Source organism: Mirounga angustirostris, unplaced genomic scaffold, assembly GCF_029215605.1.
Source record: "Mirounga angustirostris isolate CCGP_5_RB_7025 unplaced genomic scaffold, mMirAng1.0.hap1 SCAF_16, whole genome shotgun sequence".
In the NCBI taxonomy this organism is placed as follows: domain Eukaryota; kingdom Metazoa; phylum Chordata; class Mammalia; order Carnivora; family Phocidae; genus Mirounga; species Mirounga angustirostris.
This window is the reverse complement of record NW_026991724.1, coordinates 54,443,680-54,468,202: the sequence shown is the minus strand read 5'-3', so window position 1 is coordinate 54,468,202 and position 24,523 is coordinate 54,443,680. Positions and strand designations below refer to the sequence as shown.

General features: G+C 56.4%; 1 protein-coding gene across 2 annotated transcripts; it reads right to left on the bottom strand.

The window, feature by feature from the left end:
• Window positions 1-2,179: 2,179 nt before the first annotated feature.
• On the bottom strand, window positions 2,180-17,575 carry IGLON5 (IgLON family member 5). Of its 2 annotated transcripts, XM_045892027.3 has the most exons (8): window positions 17,414-17,566; window positions 9,031-9,109; window positions 8,142-8,374; window positions 6,644-6,763; window positions 5,144-5,278; window positions 4,867-4,987; window positions 4,179-4,333; window positions 2,913-3,148 (listed from the first exon to the last, which is right to left on the bottom strand). In XM_045892027.3, the coding sequence occupies exons 1-8, from the start codon at window positions 17,490-17,492 to the stop codon at window positions 3,060-3,062; spliced, it is 1,011 nt and encodes a 336-aa protein (XP_045747983.1). In that variant the 5' UTR covers window positions 17,493-17,566; the 3' UTR covers window positions 2,913-3,059. The 2 variants fall into 2 exon arrangements, with proteins under 2 accessions (XP_064437890.1, XP_045747983.1); XM_064581820.1 differs by lacking the exon at window positions 4,179-4,333 and having other exon boundaries at window positions 2,180-3,148; window positions 17,414-17,575.
• Window positions 17,576-24,523: the final 6,948 nt, after the last annotated feature.

Genomic DNA, 24,523 nt, shown 5'->3' with positions numbered 1-24,523 from the left:
AGACAGTGTCAGATTGGAGTTGAGTTCTCAGACACCTGGTGTGTTGAGAATTCTCAGGTCTATCTAGATCTGCACAGGTTGCTTTTCCCCATTACATGGAAGATCTTGGGTCTGTGGGGATAACAGTGTTGGGGAAGATAGCATGTACAGGCTGAGAATGATAGAAATACTGTGTTGGGGGAGGGAACCCTCCAATGTTGGAATCAGGTCCAGAAACCCTAAAAATGTAACCATTACCAGCTTAGGAGGCTGCCGTGGTCATGGGTTTGGTCCCACAGCCTCTGAACCTCTGGCTTCTCTCACTGAAATCTGTATGTACTTGTTTAACCTCTGCCTCCCTCTCTAAACTGAGAATGTCAGGAAGGCAGAGACCATGTCATTATTTCCAGCACTTAACACAGAGCCTGGCACACAGCAGGTAATCAATAAATATTGGTTGACTGAGCAAATATTGTGGCGCCAGTGGAAGGCTGGGCTTGCGGCTGCTCTCCCCAGCACGATGCCTTTCTTTTTTAGCTGGGTTTCTCACTGGAAATTTCGGGAGTGTGTCAATGAAGATTCCCTTGGCTGCAAGTAACAAAATAAATGGTAGCAAAATAAATGGTGGTTTCAGGCTGGCTCAGCAACTTAGCAACCCCGTGAAGGACCTGAGCTCTCTGCATCCTTCTGTTCGGCCACCCTCAGTGGGTTGGCATATTGTCTTATGTGGCAAGATGGCTGCTAGAGCTCCAGGCATCACCTCTTCACACAACTGTATCTGAAGACAAAAGGAAGGGAGCAAGGTTCCCTTCCCACACTCCTTCCCTCAACCAACCTCATGAGTGAGGAAAAAACTTTCCTGGAAGCCCATCGGCAAACTTCCCCTTTTGACCCCAAATTAGCCACATCACTGCAAGAGAGGCTGGGAAACCAAACATCTCAACCTATATCATGGGAGGTGGGTCTGACAGCAAAGAAGGAAGAAACAACTAATGCATCCGTCTCCCAGGGAAGGGAAGGATGTGAGGTATTCTGGTTAAAGATGGGGATGAAAGAGGCCTTTAGGGAAACAGAGCTCTTGGATCTTTTTGGAAAGGTGAAGGCTGGGGTCCTGGGTACCTGGATCTTCTATATCTTTTCTATATCAGTTAGACCTTTCATTTCTTTTTAATCACTAGTAAGAAACATAACACAACTTGGCTTGTACATTCAGGGGACTGTATTGCTTATGTAAATGAAGGTGGGCGGCACGTACATTTTGATCCAGCTACTCAAACGATGTCAGCATGGACTCAGTTTCTTTAGACGTTCCTCTCTGAACTCCGTAGTGTTTCTATCATTCTCAGCCTGTACATGCTATCTTCTCCACCACTATCCCCACGGACCCAAGATTTTCCATGTAATGGGGAAAAGCAACTGTGCAGATCTAGATAGGCCTCATATCACTGTGTAATGGATCAATTCCAAATCTACCGAAAGAGAGAGAGAGGGTAGAAATGATGTCGGGGAGGTACCACCAATGACCCTTTGCCCTCCACTCACCCAAATCCTTAATGACCCTGACGCTTGGCAGGCAGAGACTTTGGAAAAAGGCGTTTATTGGTGTGGTGGTCTCAACACTCCCCATGAATCGGAACACACGGCCCCCAGGGCCCCCCGCCCCCTCCCTGGCATCCCTCCCCCACCCCTCCCCAGCCCCCCGGACCCTGGGGATGGAAGACAATGTGGGATGGGGCCCACGCCCCCGTCTGAGGTACAGTCACTGCCCCTTGCCCCCCTGCCCCTGCTCTGAGTTCTTCCTCCCCAAGCTCTGGGTAGTGTGGTTTGGGGTGTTTCTAGCGGGTCTCCCAGGAGTCAGAGCTGGTGACTTGACATCTTGGTCTGGACTGGGGATATCTGTGATGCCTCTCTCTTCCCCACTTTGTGTGGTGTGGTGTGCCAGGATCGCATATTCCTACAGCAGAGCTAAGGTTACAGCCTCTCAGTGCCCCCTCCTGACAAGTTGCCCACCCTCAGGGGAACTACAAGCTGGTCACCAGCTATAGGTCAGCTGGAGCCAGGGGGCTATTGCTGGTCCCAGTCGCTGATATGTGTGTGTGTGTCTATCGGAGTGTGTGTGAGGGCCGTCAGGTCAGCCTTTGGGAGGTGCAGTTGGTGGAGAGGCCAGGGAGTGGTAGACCGGCAAGCCCACACCTGTGGATGGCTGCAGGGGGCTGAGGGGAGTCGGGCGGGGGTGGGGTAGGGCAAAGCACTGAGACAGACAGGTGAGCACAGGCACCAGTCTGACCGTTGGATGGAAGCACCGATTGGCCCAGATGGGGCCCGAAAGTCGGGGTAGGGGAGGGGGGCAGAGAGAGTGGGAAGGTCTCAGGCTGCTGAGCCAGTGATGGGGCCTCCGGCTACAGGCAGCTGGTGGTTGACAGCAAGGAGGCCCAGAGCCAAGATGGAGATCCCCCACCTGCTCACAAAGGCTGAATGAGAGCTTGACAGGTGAGTGCGTGACACCCCTCCTCACTCCCAACCTGGCCAGGAGACACTCTTTCAACAGGGAGGGGCGGGGGTAGTGTGCGTGCATATACTGGGACCCCGGGGAGCCTGGAAAACCTCTCCTCACAGCTTCTGTCGAGAAGCCCACATACCTACCTCCAGCCAGAGGTGAGAGGCAGCAGCATTGGGGGCGGTGGGCGTGGGGGTTTGGGGGGAGGGAAGATTGCTGAGCCCCTTCCCCCCCCCCCACATACACACACGTGCAGGCTCATGCTCACACACACCCACTACATACACACGATCCAGTTGACAGCCTGAGCTAAGAGAGGGGTGTGGGGTGGCCGGGGCTGGGTCACAATCGGAAACGTGAACGGCGGCGAAAATGGCTGTAGAAAGATGCATAATTTTGCGTTATCCCTCACAGTGATGGGTTCTCTAAAGAGCTTTCCTCCTCTTCCTCCTCCTCTCTTCTTCCTCCTCGGTGGCAGAGAGCTCTTCCGCCCCCTCGAGACCCACGGCGCTTGCTCTCCCTTTTTCTCTCGCTCCCGGCCTCAGGCCCCGCGCAGGGGGAGGCGAGCTGCACTGGGTTCTTCCTACATCCTCCACCACAGCCAGCCCAGGGCCCAGAGGAGGGTCAGGGGCCCCGGGGGCCTCGGGGCTGAGTTCTCCAGGGATCCTGGGCCTGGGGAAAAAGAGAGGGTCACGGGAGTGGCCTGGGGAGGGGAGACCCCATGTGTGTCTGGCGGTGCCTTGTGTCCGCCCTGTCTCTGAGGGTGTCTTTGAGCCTCCCTCTCTAGGGGTCTTTCTGGGGCTTTCGCTCGGTGTGCCTGCTCTCCCCACTCTGTTCGGAGTCTTAGCATCTTGCTGAACATTGTTTCTCTCTGCCACTCAGTCCCTCTCTCTTATTCCCCGTCTTTCTCAGATCTTCGCATTGCACCGTTTACGTCTATCCAGGATGCTGCGAAGCGTCTTGCAGTCAGCGCGGCCGAGATGGTACTCTTGACTTTTCTCCCCGAGACTGGCTACTGCCCCCTCCCCAATATCTCTCCACTTCAGTACTTTACTGCTACATCCCCATTCACCCAGCTACTCGAGCCAACACCTGCGATCGCCACGACTCCACTTCCTTCTTGCCTCCACCTTCAAAACATCTCCGCGATACAGCGACTTTGTGCCGCCGCTCGGGCCCTCGATTCCGGCAGGACCTCCTCCCTGGTCCCTCTGCCTCCATCTTGCGCCCCCTACAGGCCATTCCTCAAACAGTGATTCTCTTTAGAAGCGTCAACCGCGTGGACAGTCCCTTGCTTAATAGCCTCCAGCGGCCTCACCCTACAGTAGAATAAAATCCAAAATCCTTTCCGGGGCCCATGAAACTCTGCCTCTCCCTTCCTCTTTAGCCTCAGGCTCCACGGCGATCACTCTGCTCAGGTCATGCTAGCCTCCTTGCTGTGCCTTTGCATACATACACCGTTCCCTCCGTCCGCAAAGCTCTTCCCGCAGATCTTGGCAGGGCTGGCTGCTTCTTACCATTCAAGTCTCAGTTCCTCCCCCTAGTGGACGCTCAATGAACCGACACTCATGGAAGGGATGGGTTTCTCGCTCCGTCCCACTGCTTGGGTCTCAGCGTCCGTCACTTTCCCAAGTTCGCAGTCAGTCTGGGATAGTCCCGGCCCCGCCCCCCGCCCGGCCCCGCCCCTGCCTCTCGGACGCACGCAGGAGCCGCATGGAAGCGCTGGACATGCCCAGCCGGTTGGCGGCGCGACAGGTGTAGTTGCCGTAATGCCGGGCGCTCACGTTGGCGAAGAGAAGCATCGAGCGGGTGCGCTCCGTCTGCACCTTCAGGCCCTCGGCTGTGCCGCTGATCAGCCTGCCGGGGATCCGGGTCAGGGACCGGGCCGTGGAACCCTGGCCCGGGACCCCCTCGGGGCGCAGAGCCCACTCCCCCCGACTCTCAGGCTCCCCGATTTCCCGGGGACCCCGCATTCTGCCCCCTACCCCAGAGATCCCTGGCTTCGGGCTCTAGCTGCCCATGGGTCCCCAGACCACTCCCACAGACACCCCTCTCCAGGCACCCCTGCCCCTCAGGGTCACTGGACTCTCCCAGCGTGTGCCCCCAATCTCTACAGCCTCCCAGACCCTGCTGGACCCGCACCCCAATGGTCCTCTGAAGCTTCCCCGCCACACCCTCAGCATCGACCCCCGAACATCTCCCTGAATAGCCTGAAGAGACCAAGCTTCCAACATTCATCATTGTGGGACCCGAGTTTCCAGTAAGCCCCCGCGATCTCGCTGGGGCCCAGCGGACCCCATTCCCTGGAAGCTGGATTCCCCAGTTCTCGGGACCTAGGGCTCGGCTACCTTCCCCACCTCCCCCTTGGCCCGCCCCGGTGTTGTCCTCACAGTCTGTCATCCTTGTACCACTGGAAGTCCGCGGGGGGCACCGCCATGGCTTCGCAGCGCAGGAGGGCGGCCCGGCCCAGGGCCGTGCGGGCACTGGTCACGTCCGTGATGGTCGGAGGATCTGGCGAGGGGCAAGAGTTAGTGAATTCTCCTAGCGAGGTGAGGCCTAAAGGGTTCTGTCCCCATCCCCCTCCTTCCCAAGAGTCCAGCACCCCCATCCTCCTCCCCAGGGACCCAGGGCCTGCCCCCCTTTCACGCCCAGTGCCAAAGGGCTCACAGTTGACTGTGACCAGCACACGGCGGCTGTCGGGTGCCGAGTTCACGCCGTTGTGAGTCACGCACTCATATTCCCCGGCCTGGCCTCGCTGGATGTCAGAAATCTCCAGGATCTCGCCCTCCGAGGTGAAACCGTCTGTGCGGGGAGGGAAGGGGAGGGGGCGGGGCCGGACACAAACACTTAACACGGGACAACACGGGCACAACACGGACACACATCAGCGGGGCAGGCACCGCAGGGCTTGGAGTGCCCGGGTCAGTGAGAGCCAGGAGGGGTTTGCAGGGGTTTGGGGCGGGGGTGTGGATCCACGGCCTGGGATCTCCTGCTAGGGGTGTGGGGCAGGGAATGAGGGTCTGGGGCTTGTAACTAGAACCCAATGGGGCGGGTCCTAGAATTTGGGGATGCAACAGATCCAGGGATCTGGGAGCTCACGGTTCAGATCATGAGGCTCACAGTACCCAGTGGGGAGGATCCCAGGATCTTGGAGCTCAGAAAGATCCAGATAATACAGACCCAAGGGGTGGGGTGGGGGGTCCAGAGTTCTGGGATCTTATTCTTGGGTTCAAGGAATCAGGATCTAGTAATTGGGATCAGCAATCCAGATACCTGGGGGTTCATGACACATCACCAGGTTCAGAAGATCCTTTGGGACTACAGGCATCCAGGGACCCAGGGTCTCAAGCCCAGGATTGTGGGGCTCAGATGACCAGGTGGGAAAGGATCCAGGATCTGAGACCTAGTTATTGGGTTCTGGGGTCTCGGGGGATAGAGTGATTGGCACCATTGGTCTCTAAAGACCCAGTGAATGAGGGTCTAGGGATCTGGGGGATAGGGGTGGAGATCCACGTAAAAGGGTGGTGGATGTCCAGGATCTGGGATGTCATGTTCAGGTATCTTGGTGCTATGTTTGGGGGAAGCCTAGAGTAGTGGTTCTCAGCTCCATCACCAGAATCACCTGAAGGGCTTGTTAATACAGATTGGTGGGGGTCGTGGGTGGAGGGAGGTTCTAATTCATTAGGCCTGGGATGGGCCCAGAATGTGCATTTCTGGCAAGCTCCCGGTGATGCCGATGCTGCTGGTCTGGGGACCACACTTTGAGAACTGCTGAGCTAGAGCGTCCCGCAGAGGAGATGTAGTGAGGTGACCAGGAGATGGGAACAGGGGCAGGGGCCACTGGTTATAACGTGACTTAGGGTTAGTTGTAGGGATTCAGAACCCAGAATTACGTGAGCCGGTGGGGAAGAGACCAGGGCTCCTGGCGTGGGGACAGGGTGCAGGCTGGGGTCTAGCAGGTGAGTTAGAGGAAATGGTTCAGGCCTGCAGGTGGTGAAGGCTCTAAGGCTCTGGGCTGCTGGTGACATAATGGGATCAGGGTGGAGGGAGGGAAGCAAGTCATGGAAGGGGGGGGGACTCTGGGAATCTAGCTAGGGATATGGGGAATCGAGGGGCCCAGATTGTGGAGCGGGGAAAGGGGCTTTGGGCCAGGGGTGGGGTCCTCACCTCGGAGCTGTCTCCAGGTGACCGTGGGCTCTGGCCGTCCCACAGCCAGGCAAAGCAGGTTCACGTTGCCCCCCTCATTCACCGTCACAGGGGAGGAGATGTTCACGATGCGGGCGGGGACTGCAGGCCGGGAGGGGAGAGGTCAGTGAGAGGCTGAATATGGCTTCCCAGGACCCAGGAACCCTGGCCCCCAGCCCCTCCTCCCTTAGACCCAGGGGTCCAGCCAACATGCCCTCTGTCTTTCTAAGAATTCTGTGTTTCCCCGTTGCCCCTCTAGGTCTGGCTCCTTGTCTAACTGCTAGTCTCTCTCTTTCCTGTTCTTTCTCAGTCTCTGTCTCTGTCTCTGTCTCTCCCTTCATCCTAACTTGGTTTCTCTGCCTTCTGGTTTGAATTCCTCCCACCTTATCTCTGTCCACTTTTATTAATTATTGTTATTATTCTTATTTTAAACAATTAGTTTCTATAACAAATACTCATATGGTGCTTCCAGCGTGGTAACCCTGTTCTAAGTGTTTTATACACATTAGCTCATTAAACCTTCACCACCCTGCCACCCCCTGGGGTAGATGTTGCTATATTCGTCAATTCTAACACACATGGCAGTTTCCCGCACCCGCCGGAACATCGTTCCAATCAGGATGGCCTGACAACATAGGATGCTGGAGTTTAATTGGCAGGGTTACTTTTCTTTTCTTTTTTGGCAGAGCAGAAAACAAAGATGCCCCTTCCAGTTGACCATGTCTTGGATTTGATGCACGACAGAGTCATCCCCATTTTGCAGATGAGGAGTCCGAGGCCGCCCTGCTTGCTCAGGGTCCCTCAGCACCTGGGTGGTCTGGCTCCCGAGTCGGGGCTTGTCATGGCCCCACTGGGCTGTCTTTGTCTCTGGTTCCCTGTCTCTCCAACTGCTCCCTGCCCTCCAGCCACCTGAGCTCTGTCCCCTGTTGCTCTCTCTGTCTCCTGCCCACCTCTCGCTCTCTGAATTCTGGGGCATCCAGCCACGCGGGACCTGTTCTGCACACCTGACTCGTTTTCTCCCCTGGCCCCTGCAGCGCCGCTCCGTTTCCAGTACCAGCTCTGCCCCCAGCTGAAGGTCTCAGCTCAGACATTATGTCTGGGAAGCCGCCTCCTTAGAAAGTCAGCTTCAAAAGGGCAGGGACAGCCCGCCTGGCTCCTTCTCCATCCCCCGGGCCTAGAGCAATGCCTGCACATAGTAGGTGCTCAGTAAACAGAGCCAAGTGGATGGCTGCAGTCTTCCCTGAGCACCCCCTCACCCCTGCAGCTCTCCTGCCCTAGAAGCTGTCACGCTGAAGTGTCACTTTCTGGGAGACTGTCCCTCCTTTTGCTTGGCTGAAATCCGTGAGGGCAGGGTGTGTGCCTGCCTTCCACACCATGTATCCCCGGGATCGGGGATCAGACCATTGGTGAGGATGCGAGGATTCTCTCTCCCTCGTGCCCTCCACCCCCTCTGCCACCCAAGGCGCGGCTGAGGGCTCACCATGCACGATGAGGTAGACCTGAGTGGTGTACGGCTGGTGGCGGGTCTGGAAGGAGCAGGTGTAGAGGCCCTCGTCGCCGAGCCCCACCTGGGTGATGAGGATGGAGAACTCCTCGGGCGTGTTGATGAGCAGCCGCACCCGCGGGTCACTGGTCCAGCGGTCATTGCCCGCGTACAGGATGTTGGAGCGGTTCAGCCAGGCCACGCGGGTCACATGCTCGTCAATGAAGCAGCTTCAGGAAAGACAAGGGAGGAAGGTTCTTCTCTCCCCCACCCCAGAAGGCCCTCCAGGCTCCGCCATCGTAGGGGCTTGGAGGTGGGGAGAGGAAGGCCTACTGCATTGCCAATTCCCACGGAGGCCCTGTGAGGCAGAGGGGATTGTGCCCACTTTACAAGTGGGTAAACTGAGCCTCAAGTTTGAGCCCAAGTGCACAGCGGAAGGTTAGCTGATGGTTACTGAGTGATGTGTGCTAGAGACTGGAAAAGTATCTGGAGCACTCTAAGAGAGAAAGAGTTGCAGAGATGAGGGAGAGAGACCCAGGGAGAGGGGGACAGAGACCAGAGGGAGGGGCAGACGCAGTGTGGGGGGCAGCATCGTCCGGAGGAAATAAGCCTGACTCTCGTCTGCTAAGCGGTCACAGTGTGCCATGCTCTCTGAACTCGGGGTGTGAGTACAAAATCTTGAATCGCCATGACAGCCCTCACAGTGGTTATCATTCCTCCACCCATTTGACAGATGGGGACACTGAGGCCCAGGCACAGAACCAGGCCTCGAGTCCACGCCTCTAACTACTTTTCCTGACCGACAGGGGCTGGGCTGTGTGTCTTCCCCTAAGGAAGGCCAAGGAGCAGGACTGGGTGATTCCAGAGTCCCCGAGATGGGACGTACCTGAGGGTGGCGTTGTCCCCTTCGCACACCGTGTAGTTGTCCGCGGGAGAGCTGAACTCCAGGCTCTGGGACAGCAGCCCTGCGGACGGGAGGGGCAGCTCAGCAGGGACTGGACGCGTCTGCACGCACGCGCACATGCCCTCGCACACACGGACGTTCCCCACACTCCCTGGCACACACATTCATCGATGTTTCCAGAGATGCACGGCAGACGCGCTTGGAGCAGACACACGCAACATGTTCCTTTCCACAAGCTCACACTGACGCACAGACTGGGACACACAAGCCTACACACCTCCAGAGCCACTCCGGGTACAGCACACAGACACGCGTGTGCGCGCACACACACAGATTCACACACATATACGTTCGCAGATCCACAGCGGCATAAATGTGTATGCAGATGTACACACAGCACACACGTACACAGACACACGTGTACACAGGGATACACACACGCGCGCACACGTGTCCACACAGATGCACACACACGTACACAGACACACGTGTACACAGGGATACACACACGTGTCCACACAGATGCACACACACGTACACAGACACACGTGTACACAGGGATACACACACATGTGCACACACGTCCACACAGATGCACGCGCACGTGTCCACACAGATGCACACACATGTACACAGACACACGTGTACACAGGGATACACACGCGCACGCACACGTGTCCACACACATGCACAGACACACGTGTCCACAGGGATACACACACGTGTACACAGGGATACAGACACGTGCACACACGTGTCCACACAGATGCACACACACGTACACAGATACACGTGTACACAGGGATACACACGCGCGCACACGTGTCCACACAGATGCGCACACACACACGCTCAAAGTTCAAGAACACACAGGTGCACACACATGCACACGTACATGGGCATGTATACACACATATCCAGGCTCATGGTGCGTACATACATACACACAGATACATGTGCACATGTCCACTCAGAAACACACGGAAACACACACAGAGCCACCCACATGAGTACACGGACCTGCAGACACAGAGATGCAAACACGTGCACGCAAACACAGATGCGTGCGTGCATCCCCTCGGACACACACCTGTCCCGGATGCACAGGTACGCCCTTGGGCCCTGTGTGCAGCCACACACACGCGTCTCCAGACGCACCCGCCTGCCCATGCTCACGGGGCACACTCGCAGGCGCACGCCCACGCCTGCCCGCACCCTCCAGCACAGCTCACGGGCACCGTCGCCCGGCGCAGCCCCCACCCCCACCTATTCATCTCCGTGGACCGTGGCCGGCGGGCTGGACCAGGGCCAGGGAGTGGGGGCTGGGCATGCGGAGGCGGATGGAGCCGGCACCGGCACCGGGCAGGGGAGAGGAGGCTGGATGACCTTGGATGCCTGGGGAAGGAGGGCCCTGCGTGGGGCTGCCCTGCCCCCGCCCTGGCATGAGGAGCTCATTAATCTAATGAATTAATTGCCCGTGCCGCCCCAACAGCTCCTGGGGGCCCTCTCCATCAGCAGCCCCTCAGGACTGGGCTGGGGCAGGGCCAGTGCGGTGGGGCCCCCAGGTCCCGGGGGCTTGGGGTGGGCCCTGCAGCCCCTCACCGTGGCCGGAGTCACTTCTGGATGCAGGGGAGAGGCCTGCCTTCCCCCGAGTTGTGCAGAGGGGACGCTACCACGCACAGTCCTGGGACACGCACAGACACAGACACATCGCCAGGGCCCACGGGAGACACCCGGAGCCCGGGCTGGGCCAGGAAACAGTCCGACGCTCCAGCACCCGGATGGCAATGGGGCCTGCTCAGGGGCCTGGGTGCACACGCGCGCCCGCTGACACACAGCCCAGGGCCCAGCCCCAGCAGAAGGTCACCCCACCATATACAACTAGACCCACACTGTTGCACCAACACCAAGAGCCCCCCACACGCGGGTGCAGTCCACGTACACCCCGTTACAGCCCATCCAGGGAGCCCCCCCCCTCTCTCACACACACACGCACACACTGACCTCATCAGTCAGGCTGACACTACCAGCCCAAGGGCCATGCTCACCACCCCCCGCCCCTGCACTCTGGAAAGTCGTGCAGAAAGCTACAGAGTGGGGCGCCTGGGTGGCTCAGTTGGTTGAGCGACTGCCTTCGGCTCAGGTCGTGATCCTGGAGTCCCGGGATCGAGTCCCGCGTCGGACTCCCTGCTTGGCGGGGAGTCTGCTTCTCCCTCTGACCCTCCTCCCTCTTGTGCTGTCTCTCATTCTCTCTCTCAAATAAATAAATAAAATCTTAAAAAAAAAAAAAAGCTACAGAGTGCAAGGAAACGTTAGACTCTCAGAGCCTCTCAAATACAAAGGAGCCGCCCTGGGCCAAGAATCGGGCACACGCAGTCACGCTGTCACTGACGATCAGATCACGCACACATCCGAGCACACACATGCCACAGGACCTGTCATACTCCTGCTCACACACTGCTAGACCCAGGCTTCTCCACGTTGGGCCCACTGACGTTTGGGGCCAGATGCATCCCCGGCCTCTACCCACTCGAGGCCCACTTCACAGTGGTGACCACCACAACTGCCTCTGGACATTGCCCGATGTCCCACAGGGGGCACAATCCCCCCTCCTCGCCCAATGACGCCCAAACCTCCAAGGTTACAGGAGGCCTAGGGTTGAAGACGGAGCTGTCCAAGGTCCCCCCAGGCTGCAGGGACCCAGGGCTCCCGGGCTAAGCCCCGGACTACACCCAGCTGCCGCCCTGGGAGCTAAACCCACAGACACGGGCAGGCAGGACCTCAATCCTATGTCCTAACATACAGAAATAGAGACAGACACACACTCCGTCCAGAGGGATCTTTCCAACACTCAGAGCTGCCCCCCTGCTCCCGTGGCTCCCTACTGCCCCCAGGACAAAGGCCCAGCCCCTCAACCTGGGTCTGGGGCCCTGGGGTCACTCTCCTGCTTTGTCTCCCCTAGTGCGGGTGTGTGGCCCAGCTCTGCATTCCCCACTTTTCTCCTTGTCCCTCTGTCCCACGGTTTATGACAAAGATGCTTCTCCTTCCCCAGGGGTCTAGTATAATGAGGCCTCTCCTAGGAGAGACAGCACATATGAGCTCCTGCCCTGTTCCCAGGGCACCTTGGATTGGAGTCATCTGCCTCCCCCACCTGCTCCTCCAGGGCAGAGCCTGGCCCAGACCATCTGTGTCCCCAGCATGCCCAGCTCCAGGCTCAGCTAGAGGGCAGTCCCAGGAGATAAGTGATGAAGGAATCCACGTCTCTGGCGGGTCTTGGATTCTTGGGCCCTGTGTCTATACATTTGGATGTCATGAGTCTGCATGCCTGTCTCACACAATTCCCAGGCTCCAGGATCAAGACCCCCCCCCTCCCTGCTGTGTGACCTTGGGCAAGTCCCTTCCCTTTTCTGGGCTTCAGTAAGTGGAGGTACGGGTCAGGTTAGTCATTCCATCACCCACTCTGTCCCTGAGCACAGCTCTTCCCCGGATCCTGTCTGAGCCTGCTTCCCTCACCAGATGGGAGCCCCTCAGGGAGGGGCGAGGGTCTGACCCCCCTCCAGGGTTCCAGCATTGCTGGCTCTGGGCCTGGCCCACAGGAGGCCTCGAAAGATGTTTAATGTATAAATAAATAAGCTGGGGCTCGTGAGAGCCACTCTGTAGGAATTCTGTTTGGAAAACTCTCCCTTAATACTGGGAAGCCCTCCCTACCCCCTCTAAGCCTGGTCTGTATTCCCACAATGCCTGGACTACCTCCATTAGAGCTCACATCACACCGTGGTGGCCATCTGTGTCTGCCCCTTCAGACTAGAAGTTTCTTGAGGGCAGACCCTGGGGCTGACTCAGGTCTGTATCCTCAGCATCTCCCAGCATATGGCCTGATGCTGGAGACCTTGGGAAATATCTGTTGAAAGAGTGAATGTAAATAGATACCTACAACACATGTCTTCAACTCTTGAACTCCTACTCATTCTTCAAGACCCAAACTCAAGTGCCCCCTCCTCCAGGAGGGCCTCCCTGACTGTTCAAGACAGAGAGTCTCAACGCTTTCTGCTGGATACCCTCTGACTCAGCTGGGACAGTGTTCAGGGGTGCCCCCCCGGCCTGAATCTTAGCTGTGTCCCCCAGAGCTGGGCTTAGCCCAGAACAGGGAAGTGTTTGTAGGGAGAATGAATGCTCTTGAGAGACTGGATAAGAAAGCCAGGAGGAATCTGTGCTAGGAGGTCAGATGTCTGCCCCACCATTTCCTGGCTGGGTGAACCCCGGACAGTCTGAGCCTCAGTTTCCCCATCTATTAAAAGGAGAAAAAAAAAAAACCAGTCCTTCCCTCTGAGGGTTTTGTGAGGGAGTCCATGAGAAGATGCAAGCAAAATGTTTAGCTCAGCGCTTAGCATGCAGAAAGGGTCCAATAAATGTTAGCTGTTCCTTCTTTTTTAAGAAACATCTATTGCTATCCCTGGTTCGGTGTCAGTCCCCTGGGGTGGGGGCGGGGCATCCGTTGCTCTGTGCGCTGCACCCGCCGGCGTTGAGTCGGCGACCCATGTCCTGTCCTGGTGCCCTGTCCACATCTGCTCTGACACCACCAAGCGAGCATAACCGGGCCGCTGAAAGAACAGACTGGGGCCCCGGGCTGCCAGGGTTCGAGTCCCGCGCTGCCCGTTAGTTGCACAACTTCCTTCACCTCCCTGGGACTCAAGTTTCTCCCTGTGTGAATGCGGACGATCGTTGGGCCTCCCGCACCACGCTGTGGGTGGCGGGGAGGATGAAAAGAGGTCACCGAAGCAACAGGTTCAACGCAGAGCCTGCTAGCTGAGCGCTTGCCAACAGCCCTCTCGTGCGCTGGCTGAAGGGATGATGATGTGGCAGGTGCCCCAGCTGGTCTGGGGGGCCAGTGGTGACAAGAAGGACCACTTGGGTCCCTGTCAGTCTACTAGTAGCCCTCACACCTGCTTGGTAAGTCAAGGCATGAAGGTCACTGGTAGGTGAGGTTCCTCCCGTTCAGAGAGAAAGAGATTTCTCACAAGATGGAGGGCCTTGGGTTAGAGATAAGCACCTCCTGCTACCCCTCAGAGGGGGAACTTCGGTGAAGCTGGGACCCTCCAACGAGGGAAGGCTTGGATTCCACAGTTCTGGAACCCACCGAGGGGAAGCTGAGGCTGAAGTGAGGCTGGACCCAGGGAGGGGTGGGGAATGCATGGGGAGGGGTGTGGCTCTGGCAGGGGAGAGCTGGTGAGAAGGGGCTGGAACCCTCCGAGCCCCCTTCCTCTCTGCTGGCCTCCAAGTGTAGGGGCCTTCCCAGGACAGATGCCTGGACTCCAGACGCTGAGCCAAGAGCCCTGGCAGTTTCCATCACATGCTGGCTACTCCCTTCTGCTGGTTCCCACCTCAGGACCTTTGCCTTCACTGTTTCCTCAGGATCTTTTAAAGGTCGACTTCTCTCCTTTCAGTCTGAACTCCGCTCCCTGCAGCTCAGAGAGGGCTCTCTCAAACCCCCAGAGCTCCCATGGTCAGCTCGTCCCTGAAGTCACTCTTAATTTCTTTACACTACTCACTGTCACTCTCTGAAATTACCCGTTTACTTATTTGCCTGTTTTTAGGTTGTGATCTCTCTCCATCCCACTAGGATAGAAGCTCCTTGAGAGCTCCTTGATTCATCTGGCTTGCTCACGGCCGCGTATATATAGATCCCCAGTGCCCAGAACAGAGACTCTGTGCTCAGGAAATATTTGTCAAGTATCCAGTCCGGACAGACCGGGTGCCCAGAGGGCCGTGGCCAGTGGCCGGCCCGCCCCGTTCTGCCTGCCCCAATCCGTCCAACACCCCTCGCCGGCCGGCCAGGGAGCAAAGCAGCCACCCTAGACAGCTTGTGGCAGCAACCTCTGTAAGTGAATATATATGTATGTGAGTGTGAGTGTGAGTGTGAGTGTGAGTGTGAGTGTTGGCATAAAGAATTTAGAAAAGAAACTAAAGATAGAATCATATCTCTGGATGCCGGGGAGCTAAAGTTAAGTGGAAAAAAACAAAAAAAAAAGCCAGTTGCAGAGAAATGGGCTTATTTTGTTTCTATCTCAGGGAAAACATCCACCAACAGACCAATACCTTACATATGTTCAACTCTGCGTGCCTGACTTTGAGTGAGGGAAAGCCGTGACCCGGGCTCTCCCAAGAGAGTGCAGCGAGGGCGTTTTGGGAGGGGTGGGGCCGGGACAAACTGGGATCTGCTCTAATACATATTTGTAGAGGATTGCTCACTTGCATGCATTCCTTCTGGAATTTGGAAAAGAGCAAATGAATCAGAGAGGAGAGAAAATGCAATTTTGTATATGGGCCCAGCCCCCCTTCCCCGCCCCCCCGGGTTTTTTTCAGAACGCACCAACTGTCGGCAGGTGGGGTTGTCATGCTGCCACCTAGGTCTGTCTCAGGCCACCCGCCCCCCCCCCCGGCCCCATTCCCTCTTGCTCCCAGATCGCCCATGGGGAACCCAAGGCCCAGGAGTGGGAGAGGACTTGACCTAGGTCGCAGGCCGCTTCCTGACTCCAAGAAGCTCCCAGCCCAGGATGTGTGTACCAGAGCAGTTTCTGGGATCTGGAAGATTCAAAGTGGAAAGTGGGAAGTTATCTTGAGACTGAAGGAAGAGAAGGGTTGGTGAAGGGAGAGGCGAGAAAGGACGGGGCTCCCAAGAGTATGAGGAGCGGGGGAAGGAGAAGGAGAAGATGAGAGACAAGGAAAGGACAAGGGCAAAAATGGGAGGTGTCGGTGACCATGATGGGACGTGAATTCCCAGGAGTGAAAGGAGCGAGGACTGAGAGGGCTAGAGGGCTAGGAACGAGGGGGACAGGCACACCCGTGTGACGATGAGAAGCAGTTCCTGAGGCAGGGAGGGACAGATGTGAAATTGTGCTGAGGCCAGCAGGGATGGAGAGACAGAGACCCAGAGACAGAGACAAATGGGATGTCCCCTAGAGCTAGGGAGCCTCTGGAAATGACCTAAAGAGACGAGTGACAGAGACAGAGAGGCAGACAGGCAGTCCGAGTGTCAGACGGTGATTCAGACGGGTCAGGCTGGAGAAGCCGCCAACCCGCTGAGGCTCCAGCCTGCCCTCCAGCCTGCCGAGGCCCTGGGGCGGGGGTCCTGCGTGCACGGGGCTGCGTTTGTGTGACTGGGTGTCGTCGAGTGCGGCTCTGGGTCAGACTCGGGGACGGGTATTTATGTGTCTGTGGGTGACCTGGTGTGTGTGGGTGGGAGGCTGAGAGTGGCTGCCTCCTTGAGACTGGTGAAGACTCTAGGTTGTCCCTGATCGTGTGTCCCTGACTGTAATCCTTGGTTCAGGGCAGGACCTGGGGGAATCCTCCAGAAGCACTGAGTTAACCCTGATCCCCGCCTCCTGCCTTCTTGCTCTCTCCTCCTCTCCTCAGGGGGCACATCCTGGACCATGCCGGGGCCCCGGGGAGACACAGGGTCCAGGAGACATCCACATCCTCTCTCCAGAGGCTGCCCAGGTTCCCCTTCTGCACTCCACACACCAGCCCCCAGCCCCACTCATCCCCAATCTCAGCAGGGCTGAGATTAACCCTTTGACCCCGTGTTAACCCTTCCCTTCCCTCCCTTCTTAATCTGCCTCCTCTCATCCTCAGTCCAGCCTCTGAACCCTGCTATTCAGCCAGAGCTTCCCACATCTGAGTCCCCAGCCCGGCACCCCCAACTTCCTGGATCACCAGCTCCATTCCCCTACATAACTGCAACCTCCCAAACACCAACACTTTCTCCCCACCTAGGTGACCCAGCTGGGAGGCCAGAGCCCCTCTTCTTTTCCTGGCCCTGGGATGGAAGTCTGTGGATACCCCTGCCGCCTTCTCTTACAGACCCTGGGAAGACACCATCCCCCCACCTTTGCCCAGAAAGGCCCACCCCAGCCCTCAGGCCAGGACCCCCTCAGGGACTGTCACCACTCAGAGATGAAGACCCCCGACGGGGCATCCTACTTCCCCTCCACACCCCAACTCAGTTCAGAGATCCTGCCCAGGGACCCTTACTTTAGCGTTTGATCCCCCTCCCAGATCCCGAGCCGCAGACTCCCGCCCCCAGGCCGGGATCAGGTGTCCGCGACCCTCTCGCCCGCCCGGAGAAGCCGACCTCCGGCCCTAGGCCCAGGCTCGAGCCCCCGGACGCGGAACCCTGCCCCCGGGCACGAATCCAGACGTCCGAGACCCCCTTCCCAGCCAGGGGATGCAGCCCCCGCCCCGGGGCCCAGACCTCAGCGCCCGGAGGGCCCCCCCTTCTCCGCCCGGGATGCAGCCCCCCACCCCCAATCCCGGCTCGGGACCCCGGTGTCCCGGCCGACCCCCCCCGCCCCCGACGCTGCGGTACCTCGGCTGATGACGGCCAGGCCGGCCAGGGCGGCGGCGACGAGAAGCCGGAGCCGGGCCCCGGGCGCAGGGGGGGGCATCGCGGAAGCGGCGGCGCGAAGGGGGAGGGGAAAGGGGGGGCCGGTCCGGGGCGCGCGAGGCCGGGGGAAGAGGGGGAGGGGGAGGGGGACCCCGCCTGCGGCTGCACCGGCCCGGGGGGCGGCGGGGGCGGGGGGAGGGGGCTGGGGGGGTGCGACGAGGCGGCCGGAGCTGCTGCAGACCCGGGGAGGGGGGCGGCGCTGACGGGCAGGAAGGCCGACCAATCAGGGGAGGCGGGGGGCCGGGGAGGCGGGGCCGAGGGGGGGTTGCTTGTTGGAGGGAGAGGCCTTTGTTACTGCGGCCCGGCCCCTACCCCCTCCCGCCCCGGGCGTCCCCACGTCTTCCCATCTCGGATCCCCAGAACCCTGGGTCGGGGACACTTCCTGAGCCCACCTCCCTTCTGCTTTGGGTCCCAATAGCATCCTCCCTCAGACCCAGAAGTCCCGGTCCCCAGCCCCCTCCTCCCATAGACCCAGGAGTCCCGGCCCCCAGCCCCTCCTCCATCAGACCCGGGAGTCTAGCCCCCAGCCCCATCCTCCCTCAGACCCAGGAGTCCTGCCCCTAGCCCCTTCTTCCCTGAGACCCAGGAGTCCAGGACCCCAGCCCCATCCTCCCTCAGACCCAGGAATCCAGGCCCCCAACCCCCCAGCCCCCTCTCCCCTCAGACTCAGGAGTCCTGCCCCCAGCCCCTTCTTCCCTGAGACCCAGGAATCCAGGCCCCCAACCCCCCAGCCCCCTCCTCCCTCAGACCCAGGTGTCCAGGCTCTCAGTCCCTCTTCTCTCAGACCCAGGAGTCTAGGATTCCAGTTCCTTTTCTTGCAGGACACAGTTCAGCTTCTCTATCTACTTTCATGAATAACACTGCCTCTTGGAGTAAAATTTCCTTTTTCTCTTTACTCCAGTCCTCCTCCTCAGGATAACAGGGGGAATGGGGCAGGACCAGGGACCTGGTCGTGGGAGTGGGGAGGAGATGGTAAGGCACAGAAAATCTGGACTCCCCATTCTTTCACTTATTTGGCTGTGTGACCTTAGACAAGTCACTTCTCTTCCCAGAACCTCCCTGTCTGCCCCGCAAGAGGGAATCATCTCTATTTCCCAAGGTTATTGAGAAGAGAAGAGAGATCCTGGGGAAACTGCTGGCTCTGCCCAGTATCCCAACAACCTGTGGTTAGTTCTTTCCTCTTGGTCCCACCAGGCACCCACTTGCTATGTGATGTGGGAAACAAAGGCAGAAGAAAAATTATTAAGTTTCCTTACTGTCTACAGCCCACTGACAAGTCCTCAAAACAGGCAAAGTGACATTCCTTTAAGAACTCAGCTGCCTTGATGTTAATACTTTGCTAAGGGCAAAAGGCAATCTTAGCCCGATCCCCAGGATCCTGTAAATCTACTTTAACATATAAAAATTCTTTTGGAAACTTCCTTTTTCTCTACCCCCTACACCCCTCAAGAGACATGTTGACAACCCATCCCCCAAGCATATGACCCACCTATATACATCTGAAGGGTCTCATGACTGAGTTTTTACTAAACAGTAATAAATGACCTTTTCCTAACCGCTAGCCCCCTTCAGGATCCTGGAAACCTTGTTTCCAAAATACCTGGGAGCCTTACGCTATCCCTAAGCCCCTCCCAACTTGAAAGTATATAATGAGCCACTCTTCACGACCCCAGGGCAGTTCTTTCTGCCCATGGGTCCTGTCCCTGTGCTGTAATAAAACCACTTTTTTTGCACCAAAGACGTCTCAAGAATTCTTTCTCGGCCGTCAGCTTCGAGCCCTAACGTCTTTCCTACACCACCAGGTAGGGCCCTCCCTCCGGGCCCGCCTGAGGTGTCCCTGTCCCCGTCTCCCGTATTGACCTCTGAAGCAAGAGAAGTCTCAACCTACTCCATGTCTGCGGAAGTTGCAGGCAGGAGCTTCTGAAGTCTACCTCACAAACACATCCTCCCTTCTTCCCCCCACATCTAGTCTGTCTGCAAGAGCAGCCTGCTCTGCCTTTAAAACAGGGTCTCTACTCTGTCCACTCCTCCCTGTCCTGGGTACTCTCACCGGTCTCAGCCGCCACCATCGCCCCCTGTAGGACTGCTCTGACTACACCCGCCAGTGTCCTGGTCTACCTTTGCTTCTGCGTTCAAATGCACAACCACTGAACGCGTAAACCAGCCGATGCCCCTGCCCGGCCTCATTCACTCAGCTCCAGCTGCTCTGGCTTTCATTCTGTTCCTCAAACAAGCCGAACTTGTCGCAGCCACAGGTCTTTGTTGCACTGGCTGTTCCCTCTGCTGGAATGCTCTTCCCACCAGATTGGTACCAGACTCTTTATCAGGGGTCACCTTTATTTTTTAAAGATTTTATTTATTTATTTATTTGAGAGAGAGAGAGAGAGAGAGAGCGGGAGGAGGGGCAGAGGAAAAGGGAGAAGCAGACTCTCAGCTGAGCAGGGAGCCAGATGCAGGGCTAGATCCCAGGCCCCTGAGATCATGACCTGAGCTGAAGGCAGATGCTTAACCGACTGAGCCACGGAGGCGCCCCATATCAGGTGTCACCTTTAAGAATGCTTTGTCAATCATGCTAGCCAAAGTAAACCCCCTGCCAACACAAGAGCTGTCATACTCGCTTTGTTTTCTCCGTAGATCTTATAATTCCCTGATTTCATGTGCTTGCTTATTTATTTTCAGTCATTACCCTACCCCCCTCCACCGCCCCTACCTTCAGAATATCTTTGCTAGGGAGGGTCTTCTTTGCTTTTGCTCAAGTCTGCATCTCCAGAGCCAAGCCCAGTGACTGACATAGAAGGTGCTCACTAGGGGCGCCTGGGTGGCTCAGATGGTTAAGCGTCTGCCTTCAGCTCAGGTCATGATCCCAGGGTCCTGGGATCGAGTCCCACATCAGGCTCCCTGCTCCTTGGGAGCCTGCTTCTCCCTCTGCCTCTCTCTCTCTCTCTCTGTCTCTCATGAATAAATAAATAAAATCTTAAAAAAAAAAAAAAAAGAAGGTGCTCACTAAATCGGTACTGCATGAATGAGTTGGATGACTTGCCCCATTTAGACAGGTGGAAGGGACGAAGATCCACAGAGAGGAGGAGATCCACCTAAGTTAACCCAACCTGGTGGTACGGGAGCTGGGGGTACACAGAAGATGACTTGCACTGGCTCCGGAGAACAGACTGCTAGATTTCCAGTAATTTTGCAGGCTGGATGTTAAACCATTGTTAGATTGAAATCGGCCATGAAGGGAGTACTTACACCATGGCAACTAGCGACCGCTACGAATCAGAGCTTTTTTCTGGAGGGTCATTGTATCAGTATGCCACTGTACAGAATCTGCTGTGGCCCTGGCAAAAGACCATTTATTCCTCCCCTTGAACTCAGGACCATCCAAACTTGGGATGAGGACAGGATTCCTCTTCCTGGATTGGCCCATGCCAGGCCTGATGACAACAGGAGTGCTTACTACGTGCTGGCATCTTTCTGAGCACTTTTTTTTTTATTCTTATGTTAATCCCCATACATTACATCATTAGTTTTAGATGAAGTGTTCCATGATTCATTGTTTGTGCACAACACCCAGTGCTCCATGCAGAACGTGCCCTCCTCAATACCCACCACCAGGCTAACCCATCCTCCCACCCCCTCCCCTCTAGAACCCTCAGTTTGTTTTTCAGAGTCCATCGTCTCTCATGGTTCGTCTACCCCTCCGATTTCCCCCCCTTCATTCTTCCCCTCCCGCTACCTTCTTCTTCTTCTTCTTTTTTTTCTTAACATATATTGCATTATTTGTTTCAGAGGTACAGATCTGAGACTCAACAGTCTTGCACCATTCACAGCACTTACCAGAGCACACACCCTCCCCAGTGTCCATCACCCAGTCACCCCATCCCTCCTACCCCACCCCCCACTCCAACAACACTCAGTTTGTTTCCTGCGATTAAGAATTCTTTCTGAGCACTTTTTCAATATTACCTCCTCGAAGCTTCATGACATCCTTATTATGTGTGTCTTGCCTTTATTTCATGGATGAGGAAACAGAGACACAGAGAAGTAAAAAAATTTCCCAAAGCCTTAGACGTGACTGAAGATATCTGTCATATGTGTATTTGACAATAAACTAGCAGCCAGAATATATAAAGAACTACTACAAATCAACAAGAGACAACTCATTTTTTAAACTTGGCAGAAAGACCTGAACAGGCACTTCACACACACACACAAAAGGATATCTGATAATCACGTAAAGAGAATATCCCACCTCTCCCAGACCTGGCACAATGAGAGGATAATCATACTACTTGACTATTTTTTTTTTAAAGATTTTATTTATTTGAGAGAGAGAGAATGAGAGACAGAGAGCATGAGAGGGAGGAGGGTCAGAGGGAGAAGCAGACTCCCTGCTGAGCAGGGAGCCCGATGCGGGACTCGATCCAGGGACTCCAGGATCATGACCTGAGCCGAAGGCAGTCGCTTAACCAACTGAGCCACCCAGGCGCCCCCATACTACTTGACTATTGCCTCTATGCTCCAAAGCCACCCTTTGCTACCAGCTCTGCAAAAACAGAGCTGGAATCTTTAAATATCCTCCCTTTGCAGTGAATGGGCTGCTAAGCTTTGTCAGTAGAGGGAGCCTGAGGGACACTGCAGAAGGAACAGGGCTTTTCCCTTGTTCTGACTTTGCCTTGGGCTTCCTCTTGCTCTTATCCTCTGGTCACCAGTGACACACATGGGGCATATTCAGTGGTGCTCACTTCCATCAGGTTTCATCCATGTGGATGGCATCTCATCAAGTTTCAGTGTTTTCCCAATTGAGGCCTTCCCAGTGTGTCCCAGAAGCTGGCTTTCCAGCCTCACCCTGCCAGCACTTGGGAGGGGTGTTCTCTGCTTGCTCAGCATCTGTGGACCAGCTCCGGTCTGGGCAAGCCAGCCACCTTCCCCACCGTCCAGTGATCCACAGCCACATATCTTACGGTGTGGGCTGCGCCCCAGCCTTGGTGGGGAGGGCCCTTTCCAAGTTCCTTCCTTCCTCGGGCATCCTCCCTGAATCCTACAATATTCCTCTACCCCTTTACAGAATATTACCTGTTAGAGTTAATAATTCCTTATATTAAAATTTCCCTGTTCAATTTGAAAAAGAAAATGCTTGGCAGGGCAAGTTACTTAATATTTTTGTGCTTTCGTTTCATCATCCAAAAAACGGAAGGTAATAATGATTCCTGCCCTTGGGGTTGCTTGAGAATGAAGGGAATTTCCTGACATTGCAACAGCACCCATCCCAGCACCCGGCCAGGAGGGAGAGCTCTCATGATTTCTGCTGTGCAGCCGTCTCCCTCTGTATCACCATCCCCATCTGCCCGGGCTTCCCGTGACCGCTGAAACAAATTACCCAAACCATGGCAGCTTAAAACCACACACGTCGTTCCCTCCCAGTTGTGGAGGCCAGCAGTCCAACACCAGTTCCGCCGGGCTGAAAGCAAGATGTCAACAGGGCTGTGCTTCCTTGGGAGGCTTCTGGGGTGGGGCAGGGGAGAATTTTTTGGTTGCCACCTGCACTCCTTGGCTTGTGGCTGCGTGGCCCCAAGCTCTGCCCCTCATGTAAGGGTATTGTGATTGTATTTAGGGCCCACTTGGGTCATCCAGGATAATCCCCTCCCCTCAGGATCCTTCATCTAATCATAACTGAGAAGGTCATTTTCTCCTTCATAAAGTAGCATTCATGGGTTCCAGGCATTAGGATCAGATATCTTTGGGGACCATTACTCAGCCTCTCACTGCATCCCTCCTCCATCCTCCACTCCCCTGACACAGGCCTGGGAGGCTGACCTCTACTGATCACATCAACAAGCTCCCCTGCCCTTTGACTTCAAGGTGGGTTTGGCAAAAGGGAGGCACAGGCTGAACCCTGGAGGGTGGCTGGAGAATGCTGTCTTCCTTGCCCACTGCCCTCCTTGGTTCCTGTCGGGTTGCCCCTCTGCCCAGCACTGGTTCTCAGGGAGGCCCCAGGGGCACATTTCTCCCCCTGGTTCCACCAGGATGCAGCAGAATCTGGAAGGACTCTTTCCTTCCTATGTTGCTGGATCCTGGGAGCCCTAACCCTGAGCACACCTCTGTAAGCGTCATCTGTTATCAGAAGTTGCTTGAGGATCTTACTGGAGGGGACTGTCCCAGTGCTAGCTTAGGCTTTGTTATTACTGAGTGAGTGTTCATCAGGTGCTGGGCATTGCAAGATGTTGAGCAGCACCCGGGACTCGAGCCCTAGATGTCAGGAGCCCTCTTCCTGCCACCCGCCCGTAATGGTCAGTACAACCCAGAGTGTCTCCGGGGAGGGGCAACGTTGCTCCCAGGGAGAACCACTGCTCTGGGGGGAAACACAGGAACCAAGGACAGTGGTTGTCTCTGGGGAGTGGGATGAGGCAGGAGTCTTGCTTTTTCATTTTGTTCCCCTTTGTAACTTGTTTCTGCAAAGCCTCTTTGAAAATGAGGAGCTCATTAAAGCCACAGCTGGAAGTTAAAATAAGAACAGGTGGTGTTGGAAGTGGCCCACGCCTTGTGTTTGTGGGTTCTCAGGGGGCTCTTGGTTGGGTCCTGTGGGAACTGCAGCATCCTTCTGGAGAATTCTTGCATTGGCTTTTTCCCTTTCTGCAAACACACCGGGCACTCAGCCCCCAGACCTTTGCTCGTCTCTACCCTCTGCCTAGGCTCTCTTCTTCTAAGACCTTCACCTCCTCAGAGAGCCTTCCACGGCCACCCTTGGCCCCTAGGCCAGGGGCACCCACTGTTTTCCTTACCACCCCTTACCTGTCACGTATCCCATTTATTTATTCCTGTCCACTTGCTCAGTGTCTCCTCCATGGGACTCTAAGCTCCCTGAGGGCAGGGAACTTGTCTCTCCCGACGGGTGTTATGCCCTCCGTGCCTCACACACAGTAAGGCTCGCAATACATTTTTGAAAGAATAACTCCTTAACCTCTTCACTGGCTTCCACCCCACGGAAGGTCAGCGATGGTCACCCACTTCGTAATACATTTTCCTTTTTCCTGC